The sequence below is a fragment of the Lutra lutra genome, chromosome 13 (genome assembly GCF_902655055.1).
Source record: "Lutra lutra chromosome 13, mLutLut1.2, whole genome shotgun sequence".
NCBI lineage: Eukaryota > Metazoa > Chordata > Mammalia > Carnivora > Mustelidae > Lutra > Lutra lutra.
This window is the reverse complement of record NC_062290.1, coordinates 60,692,275-60,708,415: the sequence shown is the minus strand read 5'-3', so window position 1 is coordinate 60,708,415 and position 16,141 is coordinate 60,692,275. Positions and strand designations below refer to the sequence as shown.

The following is a 16,141-nucleotide window of genomic DNA, read 5'->3' as shown; positions in this document are numbered from 1 at the left end:
TCAACAGGTGAATGGATAAACTGATATATCCATATGATGGATATAAAGCAGTACTAATAAATCACTACTGAAACCTGCTACATTATGACTGAATCTGAAAATAATTATGCTCACTGAAATAAGCTGGCCCTCTTCCCCCCAACAAAAAGAGTTCCTACCATGTGATTCCACTTACATAAAATTTTAGAAAATGCAAAATTAATCCACTGTAACAGAAAGCAATGATTCTCTGGAGGTGAAGTAGGGTATGGTAAGTCAAGAGACAAGGATTACAAAGGGTACAAGGAAACAACTGGAGGTTTTAGATATGTTCATTACTTTGATTATGGTAATAGCCTCCTATATGTATACATATATCAGAATTTATCAAATTGTACATTTTAAATATGTGCAATATGTCAATTATACCTTAACAGAGTTGTTTTGTTTCGACCTTTTTTTTCCTCTAAAGTACCACTTTGCTAACAGTCTATATGACACTTGACTTGCAGGGTTTTATTCAGAGCTAGTTTCTAAACACCTCCACAATATAATATGCCAAAGTATCTGTTCTCATTCATAGGACATTAATGTGAAGGAGGAGATTCTTGGATCGTTCTCCTGCCAAGGATTCAATGTCCAACTGCTATTGCAAAAGAAATGTCTGCCATGACAATGTCTTGAAGGGTCACATGTAGAAGTGCTAGCTCTAAAGAGGCATTTGAGCATGGTCCACCAACTAAAGGAGTTCTGTAGCTATCATGATTTGACCTCAAAATACTCTGTAAATTGTAGCTGCCATGCAGAGAAAAGGACCAAACTGAATACAGATTGACATGTCACTTATCTCCTCTGAGCCTGAGATTTTTCATCTAGAAAATGAGAGCACTGGCCTTGAAGCAGTGATTTCCAATCATTCTGTGCCAGCCTAACACTGGGGGACTTGTTAAAATACAGAATCCTGGGTCTCACCCACATAGATTCTAATTCAATAGGTCTGGGATAGAGCCTGGGGACATACTGTTAAATCCTGGCATAAAACAAGATTTGGGAAATTCTGGCCTAGATATTTTAGGTCCTTCCAGCCGCAACATTCTTTAAGCATTATTTCCAAAGGCTGCAATGAAACATTCCAAGTGGGGTGTATGAGAGCCATAAGGGTAGAATGGGGATAAAACAGCAGTAGCCTATATAAGGTATACCCCAAGAAGACCCTAATGCTTAATGTTTAAGGGAAACTCTTTAAATTCTACTGATTTGGAAGAAATAAGTTTAAATTTTTTAAAGATTAGTTTCAAGCATGTTATAAATAGATTATTTCTAGTTAATCGCTGCATTATTTATTTTTATTAGTCTTCCTACTTGCCAGAGATCCTAATGATTGATTAGGTCTCCTGGGATCTTCTGCTTATTCTAAAGCAATTTTCTCCCCCATTATTCATGGGCTATTTCAGAGCAGAGTGGAAATCAGAGATTCTACAGAGCCAAAGATGTAGTCCCATTCTCTTTGTAGCTTCAAAACAGAATAGCAAAGCTTACAGCAACAAAGGCAAAGGTATCTATAAAACCTTCAGAGCCTGAAAGTGAAAAAAAATTAATTTCTCCCAAGTCTCATAAAATTACAGAGCTACAGTACTGATGTCAGCTGTAACAGCCGACCAAATTCCTCTCCAACAAAATCAAAAGGTTCTCATACTGTCACCTCATCTCTGCTTCTACCACTGTGAGTACAAAATAGTATCATTTTTTAGAAATACTAAAGTTCAAATGAAATCATTTCTTCCTCACCAAACTGGTTTCCTTTATTACTTGATATAAGAGATCAATAAACCATTCAAAAAATTAAAGTATTATATAGGTCACCTGTTAAATAACCATGTATTATTAATCTGTTTAAATATTCTACACATAGATTAAAATATTTTCATAGTTCACCTGTTAGATAACCATATACTTTTAATATTTGTTTAAATATTCTACACATAGATTAAAATATTTTCATAGCCAATGGCATCAATTTATTGTAGTGGAATCCTGAATTTAGTCTTTATCCTAAAATTTTATTAAAATTCGATACCTCTGGACATAACTGCAATCGAAAATCTGTTTCAAGAAGGATTACATGAATCAAGACAGAAATAGAAAAATATACCTGTTAAAGTTGTGTAAGAATAAATGTGAGCAGCATGCAAATCAACTTTTATCTCTAAACTTTATTTCTGATTATGCCCCAAACAGACAAGCCAATGAATGATTTAATACCTTGGGTATGTTTTGTGCCACTAGGCAAAGTAACCTAATTCTCTTAATTCCTGGAATTGGCTGCTGTTCCAAGACTAGGAGGATTGCATTGAAAGTGGATGTGGCATACTATAATACAATTAATACGCTACAGAAAGAAAAGTAAGCTTAATTTTATTCAGCAGACACACTAATGTATTTTGTTGCCATTTGCAAACCAAGTTGTAAACAACTGTAAGCTGCCCCATATTCCTTGATCTTTCACACATTCTGTACAAAATCATTCTTCTAATCATGATCCTAAGGAAAACTGTAAGATGGGAAGGCTATCAAGGTAATTTTATAATTTATATATTCTTGTAATAAACAACATGTTAGGTCAATCCACTCCAGAAAGAGAAAACAACTGTCTCCATATTAGCTAAATATACACAGCTATTATGCACATTAATATAAAATTCATGATAAAAAGTGCAGGTGTCAAGGAGGAAATGTCATATAAATAACTTTCAAACTTGTCAGACACACTTACTCTCCTACATATTACCTCCAGGCACTCCTTACACACTTCTCCCACATCATTTTTTCCTTAACCACCGACACCTACAAGCAAAATATTTTGGATGCATCCGTTTCTCTCCTTTTGCTTCATTCATCAAATCTGACCTACCCACAAGTTCTCATTCAATGTGGGGCTAACATGCTTAAAACCAAACAACTCCCTTCTGCGGCCATCGCTGAGGCTCCTGTGGCCGAGATGAAGTTCAATCCCTTCGTGACTTCCGACCGGAGCAAGAACCGGAAGCGGCACTTCAACGCGCCGTCCCACATTCGCAGGAAGATCATGTCCTCCCCTCTTTCCGAGGAGCTGAGGCAGAAGTACAACGTGCGCTCCATGCCCATCCGGAAGGATGACGAAGTGCAGGTTGTGCGAGGACACTACAAAGGTCAGCAGATTGGCAAGGTTGTCCAGGTCTACAGGAAGAAGTACGTCATCTACATTGAACGAGTGCAGCAAGAAAAGGCAAATGGCCCAACCGTCCATGTGGGCATTCACCCTAGCAAGGTGGTTATCACTAGACTAAAACTGGACAAAGACCGCAAAAAGATCCTTGAACGAAAAGCCAAATCTCGCCAAGTAGGAAAGGAAAAGGGCAAATACAGGGAAGAAACAATTGAGAAGATGCAGGAGTAAAGTAGCCTTCTCTGTGATTTGAAATAAAAACTGTTAAAATGAAAAAAAAAAAAAAAAAAAAAAAAAAAAAAAAAAAAACAACCAAACAACTGCCTTGGAACTCTAGCACCCCTGAACATACGGGACATAGAAAGGCGGGGGAAATAGCATATATTTATTCATTCCTTTGATAATATTAGTTAAGTTTCTGTCCAAGGACATTGCTTAGACTCAAAATGTTACAATAAATGCTCTCAACAAATCTTTACTTAACCCACTATAATGACCCAATTCTCAATTTGTTTTGTAAAATATATTGATGCTGTAAAATACTAATTGATAGCCACTCTCAAAGCCCACCTATTACTTCTGCTTCGACCAGCTAAAGTATACGCTGTTTATTCCCAAGCCAGTTTGGCTAGTTATACTTCTCACTATGATACTCACTATAAATGTTAAGTAAACCAATGAAATGATTAAAAAAGAAAGGGCTGTGACCTAATGGGAGCTGCTAAAAGTTACTGTCTAATTAGGGGTAGGAAAGCCAACTATAATATATAAGACTAACACCAGTGAGGGATGGGAGGGTCCTGCAATCACGTACCAAAACACTGGTTTATGAAACAAATATGATGAAAAACTTTAATCAGCAGAGTTATAGTGATACTCAAGAAAAGGTATGACCTTCTACCAAAAGACCGGCAGATCCATCTGTGTTTTAACTTAAAACATGCTTTAAAGATTTTATGTTCATAGATACTATTTTTCATTCTTCTCAATTTTATTCAGGTATATGACTATTGATCCTGATAGTACCAGACAAAAAGGGGTTTCTACTCTAGTCAAAAAAAAAGGGGGGGGGGTCCATGTTTTCTCAGTGAATCCAAACATCACACTCAATTTCTAGTAACACAACCTTCAAAAGGGATTCACTATACATAAAACATTAAGGAAGCTGAATGGACCCCTAAATAATCACCTCAAGAGAAAAAAATCTCAAGCTTGTAGTGTAAGGAAAAAGAGAAAATGACATATACACACCCATATACATGCTTATATATACACACATACATACATATCAAGGTTTGTTGTTGGTAAGAATATTATTTTTTTCCCCTGGGAATATTACTGAATTAAATGTAAAATGCATTGCTACTCTAACTTGCATGTTAAGAAAAGGGACAAGAGGGCGCCTGAGTGGCTCAGTGGGTTAAGACTGCCTTCAGCTCAGGTCATGGTCTCATGGTCCTGGGATGGAGGCCCTCATTGAGCACGCTGCTCAGCGGGGAGCCTGCTTCCTCCTCTCTCTCTGCCTACCTCTCTGTGGACTTGTGATCGCTCTCTGTCAAATAAATAAATGAAATCTTTTAAAAATAAATAAATAAATAGGAAAAGGACAAGAAAACAGCCCATCTAATATATACACAATAAACATGTTGATCTATCATAATTCTATAAGGAAAGAACACAAAACAAGAAAAATGTAAAAGGGAAGAAATGCAGAAAATCAAACAAAGGCACAAAAACCAAGTCAAGTACAGAAGCCAAACAAAAAGAAATACACAATCAGAACAAAAAAGAAGGATAGCAGGAAAAACTGGAAGACAAAGAACATAAATGCACAAAGGAATAGACTAATACATAGAAATTTTCATAAAACTCAATCATGAGATTCTGTTTAGGATAAAGACAATGTCCATGTTATATATTTGCAACTACAGATTCAAATAGAAGCATTAGCTGTTCGCATTAAGCCAAAGTTTCCCAAGTCTGATTTGCACAGAGAAAAGACAAGCTATTTTTAAAAAATTACAAATAAGTCTCTCTGAAAATGGTCAGTCCTCATCCTCTACAAATCAATTTGCTAATTCACAGTGATGAAAAGTAATGCTCTATTAAGACTTCATATACACCAACATCTGTACATACATACCTAAATCTATACGGCTACTTAAAAAAAAAAAAAAAAAAAAAGAACAGCATTCATTCAATTCTCCCTATCATAAACATTCTCCTCTCCATTTCTCTTGCCCCTATTTCCAGAAAGGTTACCATTCTCCTCCAAGACCTAGTTTAATACATACTACTGTGGGGCACTTGGGTGGTTCAGGAGGTTAAGCAGCTGATTCTTGTTACCAGCTCAGGTCTTGAGGTTGGTGAGTTCAAGCCCCACACCAGGCTCCACGCTGGGTGTGGAGCCTACTTTAAAAAAGAACAAAACAAAATACACATACTTCCTTCATGAAGTTTTCTTGGTTTCCTGTCAGCAAGGCATAAACTGCCTCTCTCCTCTGAATATGGAGAATTTTAAATCATTCACAATTATTATCACATTCAAATACCCTTTCTGGAGATTACATTCATTCATTCAATTTCAAAAAAGTGTCTGCAAAATACCCAATTCCCAATAGCTGTAGCTTGTCAGTTATTCTTTGAGGTAAAAATGCAAAAGTTAACAAGTGCTTTTCCTTGAGAAACAATCATATTTCAAGACACAAGTACTCCCCATTTCACCATATAAAACACTGGGTAAAAGTGATTATAAGGATAGAAATTTTAAAAGTTTACTAATTTTTTGTACTTCATCAAGGACATTAAGCAAAACTGGCTCTTTTCTTTGAGTTTGTGGTGGTGAAGAATGCAACAGTTCCTAGTACAGTTTTGTGCCATACCACAGATTCATACTGAGGAATCATCAGTTTTACCTTTACTTCTGCGCTATAAGAGCAAGTATCAGCACAATGAAAAAAGGAAAAGAACATTTTATTTTTTTTTAAAGATTTTATTTATTTATTTGACAGACAGAGATCACAAGTGGGGGGGGGGGCGGGGTGGAGGAAGGCAGGCTCTCTGCTCAGCAGAGAGCCCAATGCAGGGCTCAATCCCAGGACCCTGAGATCATGACCTGAGCCGAAGGGAGAGGCTTTAACCCATTGAGCCACCCAGGCGCCCCAAGAGCATCTTATTATGATGAAAATAGTCCTGACCTTGCAGGAAAATACAGGTCCACAGCCCATGTTCTGAGAAACACCTTACTAAAATTACAAACTCTTTGGGCCAGCAAATTCATTTACTTATCACAATGCATTGACACAATAAAGCTGTTACTACACGGAGCACTGGTAACATGGGTAAATAAATATAAACTAATATGGAGGCTACAAAAGTGACTGTATTACCTTAACAAATGCTGAGAAAAAAGATGACAATGAAGGCCATCTAACCATTCCCATTAACCAACTAAAAAACTCAACATTCTTCCAGTTACCACAGAAACAGAGCTTGTGTTATCTATGGACATTTTTTTTTTTTTAAGATTTTATTTATTTATTTGACAGAGAGAGATCACAAGTAGACAGAGAGGCAGGCAGAGAGACGGAGGGAAGCAGGCTCCCTGCTGAGCAGAGAGCCCGATGTGGGACTCGATCCCAGGACCCTAAGATCATGACCTGAGCCGAAGGCAGCGGCTTAAACCACTGAGCCACCCAGGCGCCCTATGGACATTTTTTTAACAATTATCTATTTTTAAGAAATTTAATAGCTCAAGCAAAAGTTAAAAAGTGTTTATACAAGGTATTTTTAACCTCTTTTATGGTCATTGGATTATCCACTCTATGAAAAAGAATGTCAACGAGTGCTTGGGTGGCTCAGTCGTTAGGCATCTGCCTTCGGCTCAGGTCATGATCCCAGGGTCATGGGATCAAGCCCTGCATCTGGGATCTGGAATCAAGTACCACATCAGGACCCCTGCTCTGCAGGAAGTCTGCTTCTCCCTCTCCTGCTCCCCCTGCTTGTGGTTTCTCTCTCTGTCAAAGAAATGAATAATCTTAAAAAAAAAAAAAAAAAGTCAAAAAATTTTTACTCCATTTAGAGAATCCATTTAACAAATATTTATTTATTCATTCATTCATTCATTCATTTATTTATTTATATTTTACTTATGGTGGGGGGAGAACATAAGGGGAGAAAGGCAGAGGGAGAGGGAGAAGCAAACTCCCTGCTGAGCAGGGAGCATGACGTGGTGCCAGATCCCAGGACCCTGACATCATGAGATCTGGGCCGAAGGCAGACAAATAATCAACTGAGCCAGCCAGGCACCCCCAAAACAAATATTTATTGAAGGCCTGGCATCAACAAGGCACTCTATTATATGTTTTGGACTTACAGGAGGAATAAAACGTGGTCAGGAGAGAAAAGGCTGAGAAACGCAAGAAAAGCTAAAATAACATTTTTATAGCCAAAATATATTGAACCATAATGGTCACTTAAAAATAAATGAGTTAATGTTAATGTATGGATTTAAAGAAAATTCATGAAAATGGATTACATCAGGGTGCCTAGGTGGCTCCGTCAGTTAAGCATCTTATCTGCCTTTGGCTCAGGTCACGATCTCAGTGTACTGGGATTGATCCGACATAGGGCTCTCTGCTCGGTAGGGAGTCTGCAGGAGTCTGCTTGTCCCTGTTCCTTTGTCCCTCTCCTGCACTAACTTTCATGCTCTCTCTCTCCTGTCTAAAATAAATAAATCTTTTTTTAAAAAAGCACCAAAAAAAAAGAAAATCTAATTCACATCAATATTCAAAAAATTTTAGCTTTACTAAAGAAGGAAACAATAAAGGCAAATCATAGCTTTAAGCAAAGAAATCCATGAAGAAATCTGATAAAGCCTACCTGATCCGTGTTTAACTTAACCAAGACTTTTAGCATGTCTCCCACTAAAATAAAACAAAAACAAAACAAAAGCTAATACACCAACTAATGAAACTGCCAATAAAGAAAGCCTAAAAACAGCAAAGCTGGGGTCACTTTGCTACAGATGGAAGGTAGACCAGATGGTGTTATTTCTCACAGGTCTGAAACTCTAGTGCTATTCACCTTTAATGCTTAACAAAGAAAGCAGTCAATAAATATGAACTGGTGGGGCACCTACACTGCATGACAGGCAACGCCAGAATAGAATATTCTCTGTACTCACATTTTTTTGTTAAGACTTTATTTATTTAGGGGTGCCTGGGTGGCTCAGTGGGTTAAAGCCTCTGCCTTTAGCTCAGGTCGTGATCCCAGGGTCCTGGGATCGAGCCCTGCATCGGGCTCTCTGCTCTCAAGGGAACCTGCTTCCTCCTCTCTCTCTGCCTGCCTGTCTGCCTACTTGTGATCTCTCTTTGTCAAATAAATAAATAAAACCTTTAAAAAAAAAAAAGTATTTATTTGACAGAGAACGAAACCACAAGTAGGCAGAGCAGTAGGCAGAGAGAGAGAGAGGGAAGCAGGCTCCCCACTGAAAGGAGAGTCCGATGCGGGGCTCAATCCCAGGACCCTGAAATCATGACCTGAACCGAAGGCAGAGGCTTAACCCACTGAGCCACGCAGGCACCCCTGTACTCACATTCTTAACCATTACCAGGTGATGAGGTTATTTGGAAAAACTTAAAGAGAACAAAGACCATCTATTTTAGGGAGTTAGATAAAACTCTGGATTTGATGAAATTTACTGGATTGCTCTCTGACAACAGGACTTTTTAAAATAAGCACTCTTTCATATTCAACTTCTCAGAACATCAATGGCTAGCATACAAAACTGAATGTTCTTAATTGATAATAGGAGATATCCAATCACTGAACTTGAATTTATAAGTATTTGTATGAAAAAATTATTTTAAAGATAAAACTAGAATTCAAACCATTTACTGGAATACATTAAATAAAATATTACTATTAAAACTATAAAAGCATTATCATTTTATGTCATATTATATATATCATAATATACTAATAAAATTAATTTGGTTGACTTAGTTATTGCTAAGTAAACTATTTAAATGTCATCTTAATGGCCAATTTTATTTTTTTATTTTAAAAAATATTTTATTTACTTATTTGACAGACAGAGATCACAAGTAGGCAGAGAGGCAGGGAGAGAGAGGGGGAAGCAGGCTCCCTGCCAAACAGAGAGCCCAATGTAGGGCTTGATCCCAGGATCCAGGATCATGACCTGAGCCAAAGGCAGAGGCTTTAACCCACTGAGCCACTCAGGTGCCCCCATTAATGGCCAATTTTATTTAGCTTCCAATATCCAAGTGTAATTAGAACACTCACAAATGTGGATCCACAGACTATTAAATACCATCATTTATGTCCAAAATTATACGAATCTCATTTTCTTAAAAGCCAAACATATTACATTAATTTTTAATTCTACATTCTCTATATTTTTAATAAAACAGAACTCAAAACCCATTAACTGATTACTTTATAAAATATTATTTCTCTTAACTTCTAAAAACATGAATTTGAGATCAAGAGTCACTAGTTAACTGTAACACACCATGCAATTAAAGATATACAACCTTAGCAATCTTACTTGCCAATGTAAAACACTGCCATTTCAAACAGTTCGTCTCTCAAAGTAAGTCAGTGATATGCTCGGTCATTAGTTATTAACATGTATTTAGCTCTTACAATGTTCCAAGGATTATGTTTAAGTGTTCCACATGTACTAACTGCATTTAAACCTCACAACAAACCCAAAAGGCAGGCACAATTATCTTCACCAGAGATCAAAAAAGGAGACTTGGAAAATTTAAAGAATTTGCCCCAAATTAGATGGCAAGTAGTAAGCGGCAAAATCCAATTACAAAGCCTGATCTCAACCCCTACATATTCACTATCTCCCAAACAAGGTTGTCATTGTGGTTGGCTGGGAAAGGGAAGAGGAAGAGAAAGGCAAGTTCTAAATCCAGTCAAAAAATTTAAAAATCCTGGAGGCTCCTGGCTGGCTCCAGTTGATAGAGCAAGGACTCTTGATCTTAAGGCTGTTGAGTTCAAGCCCCACATTTGGGCATAGAGCTTACTTTAAAAAAACAAAAAACAAAAAAACAAAAAACAAAAACAAAACAAAAAAAAACTAGTAGGTATTCCGATATGTCTGATTTGATTAAATTCATTACAGCTATGTTAAAGACAAACACTGAGTGCTCAAATCTTGTTTTTAGCATCATTCTCCAATATAAAGAACAAGGTTGAATAGCTATTTTAGGTCTGGGATTGTGTTCAAGCCCCACACTGGGTGTAGAAATTAATTACAAAAAAAAAAAAAATCCCTTGGTGTGCCTCAGTGGTTCAGTCAGTTAAGTCAATTAAGTGGCCAGCTCTTGATTTTGGTTCAGGTCCTGAACTCAGGATCCTGGGACTGAGTCCAGCACTGGGCTCTGCATTCAGGGAGGAGTCTGCTTGAGATTATCTCTCTCCCTCTCTCTCTGCCTCTCCCCCCCAGTCACACTCTCTGTCTCCCTAAAATAAATAAACCTTGAAAATGTATTTTTTTAATGAGAGGATTATGTCAGAGACACAGGAATCAACTGAAAGAGCTCCAAAAGGCCAAAGCTAGAACAATTTTTTTTTTTTAAGATTTTATTTATTTATTTGACAGAGAGGTCACAAGCAGGCAGAGAGGCAGGCAGAGAGAGAGGAGGAAGCAGGCTCCCCGCTGAGCAGAGAGCCCGATGCGGGGCTCGATCCCAGGACTCTGAGATCATGACCTGAGCCGAAGGCAGCGGCTTAACCCACTGAGCCACCCAGGCGCCCCCAAAGCTAGAACAATTTAAACAAAATTTAGTATTGGATTATAACCCAAATATCCATGACTCCATACAGATAGAAGTAAATAAAGAACTTCCCACACAGAAGAAATTCCAAATAATTTATGTATATACTCCACCCTCAAGGAGGTGGAACATTAACTTCCTACTCCTTAAATATAGGTATATGCCTAGTGACTTCCTTCCAAAAAGTATAGTGTGATAAAGAGGGAACAAGAGTAACTTCACAGTGGAGAAACCAGACACTATCCTGGCCAGGTGATAAAGGCTAGAATCATCAGTAATAAGTCATCTATAAATCATTTACACTTGATGTGATAAGAATGACCCTTTACCCCTGTGGTCTTCCTCCCCAAAACCTATAAACCACCCTAATCATGAGAAAATATACAAATCCCAATTGTATAGTCTACAAAATATCTGATCAAGTACTTCTCAAAGCTGGCAAGGTCATCAAAAACAAGGAAAAGTCTGAAGAGGGGACGCCTGAATGGCTCAGTTGGTTAAGCATTCAACTTCTGCTGACTCTTGATTTTGGCTCAGGTCTCGTGGTTATTGGGCTCTGTGCTCAGTGTGGAGTCTGCTTTAGATTCTGTCTCTCTCCCCTCCCTCTTTGCCCCTCCAGACTCATGCACTCTCATGCTCTCTAATAAATAAAATCTTTAAAAAAAGGAAAATCTGGGACGCCTGGGTGGCTCAGTTGGTTAAGCGGCTGCCTTTGGCTCAGGTCATGATCCCAGCGTCCTGGGATCAAGTCCCACATCGGGCTCCTTGCTTGGCAGGGAGCCTGCTTCTCCCTCTGCCTCTACCTGCCATTCTGTCTGCCTGTGCTCACTCTTGCTTCTCTCTCTATGTCAAATTAAAAAAAAAAAAAAAAAAAAAAGGAAAATCTAAGAAACCGTCACAGCCAAAAGGAGCCTAAGGAGACATGACAACTAAATGTAATGTGCTATCCTAGCAGTACGGGATCCTAGAACAGAAAAAGAACATTAAGTAAAAACTAAAGAAATATGAATAAAGACTTTATTTAATAGTAAAGAATCAATGTTAGCTCATTAACTTGGACAAGTGCACCATACTAAGTAAGATAAGATGTTATTAACAGAGGAAACTGGGTGTGGGGCATATGAGAATTCTCTGTACCCATCTTCGTGATTTTTCTGTAAACCTAAAACTGTTCTAAAGTAAAACATTAAAAAAAAAAAAAAAAAAAGGAGGGCAACCGGCTGGTTCGGTCGGGAAAGCACACAACTCTCGATCTCGGGGTCGTGAGTTTAAGCCCCACGTTGGATATAGAGATTACTTTAAATCTTAAAAAATAAATTAATTAAATTAAAAAAATAAAAATCCATGAGTCCATACTCACAGACTCAGAAATTCCCAAATCCTTCCTAGTATATACTACCATTACTGTCATTTTGCTCTAATTTAAGCCTATTTTCCCAGGAGAGACTAGAATACTGCTGGTCTCAAGCATTCATTTAAAAAAAGGGAGTTCAAGAGTTTGTATTTGAGGGCATACCCTGTCAAAAAAAGAACTGCTAATGTAGCAATGACCTACCAGGAACCCTATCAAGAAACAACCCATAGGAGCTAAGTGTATAAAAAAAGGGCTTTGACTTCACTAGAATCAAAGGAAAAAGAATTTTTTAAAGATTTAAGATATGAAGATCATTTTATAATTTTTCATAAAACCTAAGTAGCTAAGTTAAAAAGTAAAATGAAAGCTACCTTTTTCAATGTCAGCTTTAACATCAGAAAGTCCCAAGTAAAATGAAGGATACAGGGATCATTTAGGTAGAAAAAAGGTTTACTCTCACTGAGAAATAGGCTTAAGGTATTCCAGAAATTTCTCATTTCAGCTGAAAAAAAAGTGAAGAAACAAATAATCATGTCTTTATAAACTCCAATGCTAGTGATTCACAGGAAAGAAAAAAAAAAATAACCCTACTATCTGAGACTTATTAAACAGGAAAAATAACTTATCAAGCCCGATATGCACACTGGAATGCTACAAAAATCACAGAACAATTCATAGGTGTTAAATGTTATGCAGTAAGTATAAAGTTTATAGTGTCTGTTATTGGTAAGAAACCAACCACAGGAAATTATGGTTGTATGTTGTATAATAACTCTTCTTTCCACTCTATACTCCACTAGAAAGATCTATATACATGTGATGCAATGCCTTCTGGATATTATTCCAATGTCTGATGCAAAAATATGCTTTTCTGTTCCTGTACTGAAACACAGCTGTTTCTGGCACACACTTAGTATTTGCCTTCTTTTGTGATACAATCTGATTGACCTACAGAATGTACCAAGGGCAATTACTGTCACCATACAAAAAAACAATGGGTTAAAACAATATTCTTAGAGTGGAAGTAGAATTATAATTTAAATGAAATTTCAGATTTAACATATCCAAACAGTTTAAGTTAAATGCGAAAACGAATTATGTGCCTAAAAATATAAACAGGGTTGATTTTGTTTACTGCCTCAAATATTCAGAATTTGGTTTACCTTTCTACATTAGACCCTACAAATTCAACATTTAAAGAGATCAATGAGAAAGTAAACTATTCTGTTGTACAGGTGTCCCAAAGCTCTTGCCTATTCCCATTCCCTTCTTTTCCATCCCCTTTCTCCAACCTGATTAAAAACCTAAAAAGAGCCCAACTGAGAATCCCACGGCCACATACTGGGCCATCATTGTAGTCCTAGTGATCCTCCTTTCCTCAGGAGCATTCATTTCTAAAACCTTAATGACACTCTGTCACATTCTCCTGAAAAGGAGAGGAAAAACTGCCATTAAAGGCTGTGTTCATTATAATCAGTGACTTCTTAAAAATGTTTGCAGTCAAGCAGTGATGTATCCTTGGGACTTCTTTCAGAGCTTGAGTCTTTTAGTAGCTTCTTAATGTTTTAGGGAATTTCTGTGCATAGGAAATTATGAGAAATGCTTATAATTGCTTAGGGATTTAAAAAAAAATAAGAAAAGGCAAAAACAAAAGAGAACATGGCAATGTTAAATTTATGTGTTTCCCATTTGCTATTTAAAGTATCTGTCAAAGCAACTTAAATATATTTTTATATAAAAGCAAGCTGACACATGAACTATTAAGAACCTCAAATGGTAATAGAATATTCTCAAAGTAGCATATTACATGCAAAACACTATAAAGAAAATAAGCTACAGAAGAACCAAAATTATTCTATGTATGATGTGAGCAAACAGTCTTTTCCCCAGGTAGTAACAGTATTCCTGGGAATTCCCCAATCTAAAAACCTGGATAGATGTCAGAAAAATATTAGGAACTGAAAACCATTTTTGTTTAAAAATAACACAATTATTTTTATCCCCAAAAAAATTTAAAGAGGAAAAGAAAGGGAAATATTGTTTAGAACTGTTTCTCAAAATTTTTGCAATGTTTCATACGGATATTCTTAAATTTGCTATGTTCAATTTATCCAATGTAAGACTAGAATTTCTTTAGACAATAAACTATGAAGTACTTGTTTATTCCTTATGCATTTCTTCCCAATTTATAAAACAAAATCCTATATACTCTACAAAATAATGTAAGCTTAATTAATTTTAATGAAATTAAGCTAATTTATTACAAAACTATAAGCAGAAAATAAAATCAGACTCTAAAAGTAATCAATTACACAAAGGCTTTGGCTATCGTATAGGATGCTCTTTACAGCTAGAACAGAAGGCTTACAACAGAAACCATTCTAATGGGTGTAGTTTATCTTCAGACTGTATTTAGGAATTTTACCCTCCATTTAATAAATTCAGAGTCCGTTATTATTTAAAATCACACAAGCTTTGCCCACTCATCAACATAGCCACCAAATTAAATCCTAAATGGTAGTGACTTACAAAAACCGCAAAGAATCTGGGGACTTGCAGTGAACTCTTGGCTACCTTTCTGAATTGCCTTGTCTCCAGAAAAAAATTAAATCCCCAAATGGATCCCCTTGCCACTCACATACTTGTGGGCCATCTATTTCTTGCCACAAATTTGAATGTGGCCCAAAAAGTACAAAATAGTAGCCTAAGCCTTTGTTTCTCAAACTTTCTAAGAAATGTATAAACCACTTTAGAGAAGTTCTCTTGAACTTCAAATTGCTCTACAAATCCCTAAGTGAGAACCACTAACTTAAGAAACTGAAGTTTCGGGACGCCTGGGTGGCTCAGTGGGTTAAGCCGCTGCCTTCGGCTCAGGTCATGATCCCAGCGTCCTGGGATTGAGTCCCACATCGGGCTCCTTGTTCTGTAGGGAGCCTGCTTCTCCCTCTGCCTCTGCCTGCCACTCTGTCTGCCTGTGCTCGCTCTCTCTCTCTCTGACAAATAAATAAATAAAATCTTTATTAAAAAAAAAAAAAGAAAAGAAACTGAAGTTTCATTCTATGACAAATGTCTTTCAGTTGCGAATTACCACTGCGAAATGTTATCTTTATAACTGGTACAATTCCTTTTTTAAATAAATCAACACAACCAGGGGTGCCTGGGTGGCTCAGTGTGTTAAAGCCTCTGCCTTCGGCTCAGGTCATGATCCCAGGGTCCTGGGATTGAGCCCCGCATCGGGCTCTCTGCTCAGAAGAGAGCCTGCTTCCTCCTCTCTCTCTCTCTCTGCCTGCCTCTCTGCCTGCTTGTGATCTGTCAAATAAATAAATAAAATCTTAAAAAAAAAAAAAAAATCAACACAACCAGGGACACCTGGGTGGCTCAGTGGGTTAGACCTCTGCCTTTGGCTCAGGGTCCTGGGATAGAGCCCCGCGTCTGGCTCTCTGCTTGGCTGAGGGGGGCTGCTTCTCTGTCTGCCTCTCTGCCTACTTGTGGTCTCTCTCTCTCTCTGTCAAATAAGTAGATAAAATCTTTAAAAATAAATAAATAAATAAAGACTTGGTGATTTGGGGGGGGGGATCAACACCACCATACGAACTTTAACAGTTCTTATGGAACTCAAGACCATCCCCTCCAGGACCCTAGGAGTTTGAGGAACCTAGTCTGAGAAACACTGCTTTATTCAAAATTGAAATAAGAATCTGCTATTCCCTAATCATATTACATAGTTTATTTTCCCCACATACCCCTACCCTCATGAAGCAGTATCTTTCTTTTTCTGTACCCCAATAG

The 16,141-nt window shown here is 37.4% G+C and overlaps 2 protein-coding genes across 5 annotated transcripts in view; one reads left to right on the top strand and one right to left on the bottom strand.

The window, feature by feature from the left end:
* ZCCHC7 (zinc finger CCHC-type containing 7) overlaps positions 1–16,141 on the bottom strand; it is a 253,325-nt gene that overhangs the window by 208,896 nt on the left and 28,288 nt on the right. The gene's annotated exons all lie outside the window — the stretch shown is intronic.
* Positions 2,946–3,454, top strand: LOC125083125 (60S ribosomal protein L26-like). The gene has a single exon (XM_047699088.1). It carries the CDS (start codon positions 2,978–2,980, stop codon positions 3,413–3,415), a length of 438 nt encoding a protein of 145 aa, XP_047555044.1. The 5' UTR covers positions 2,946–2,977; the 3' UTR covers positions 3,416–3,454.

Coding starts and splice junctions, on each gene's coding strand:
- LOC125083125 (XM_047699088.1), top strand. CDS start 2,978: ATGAAGTTCAATCCCTTCGTGACTTCCGACCGGAGCAAGAACCGGAAG.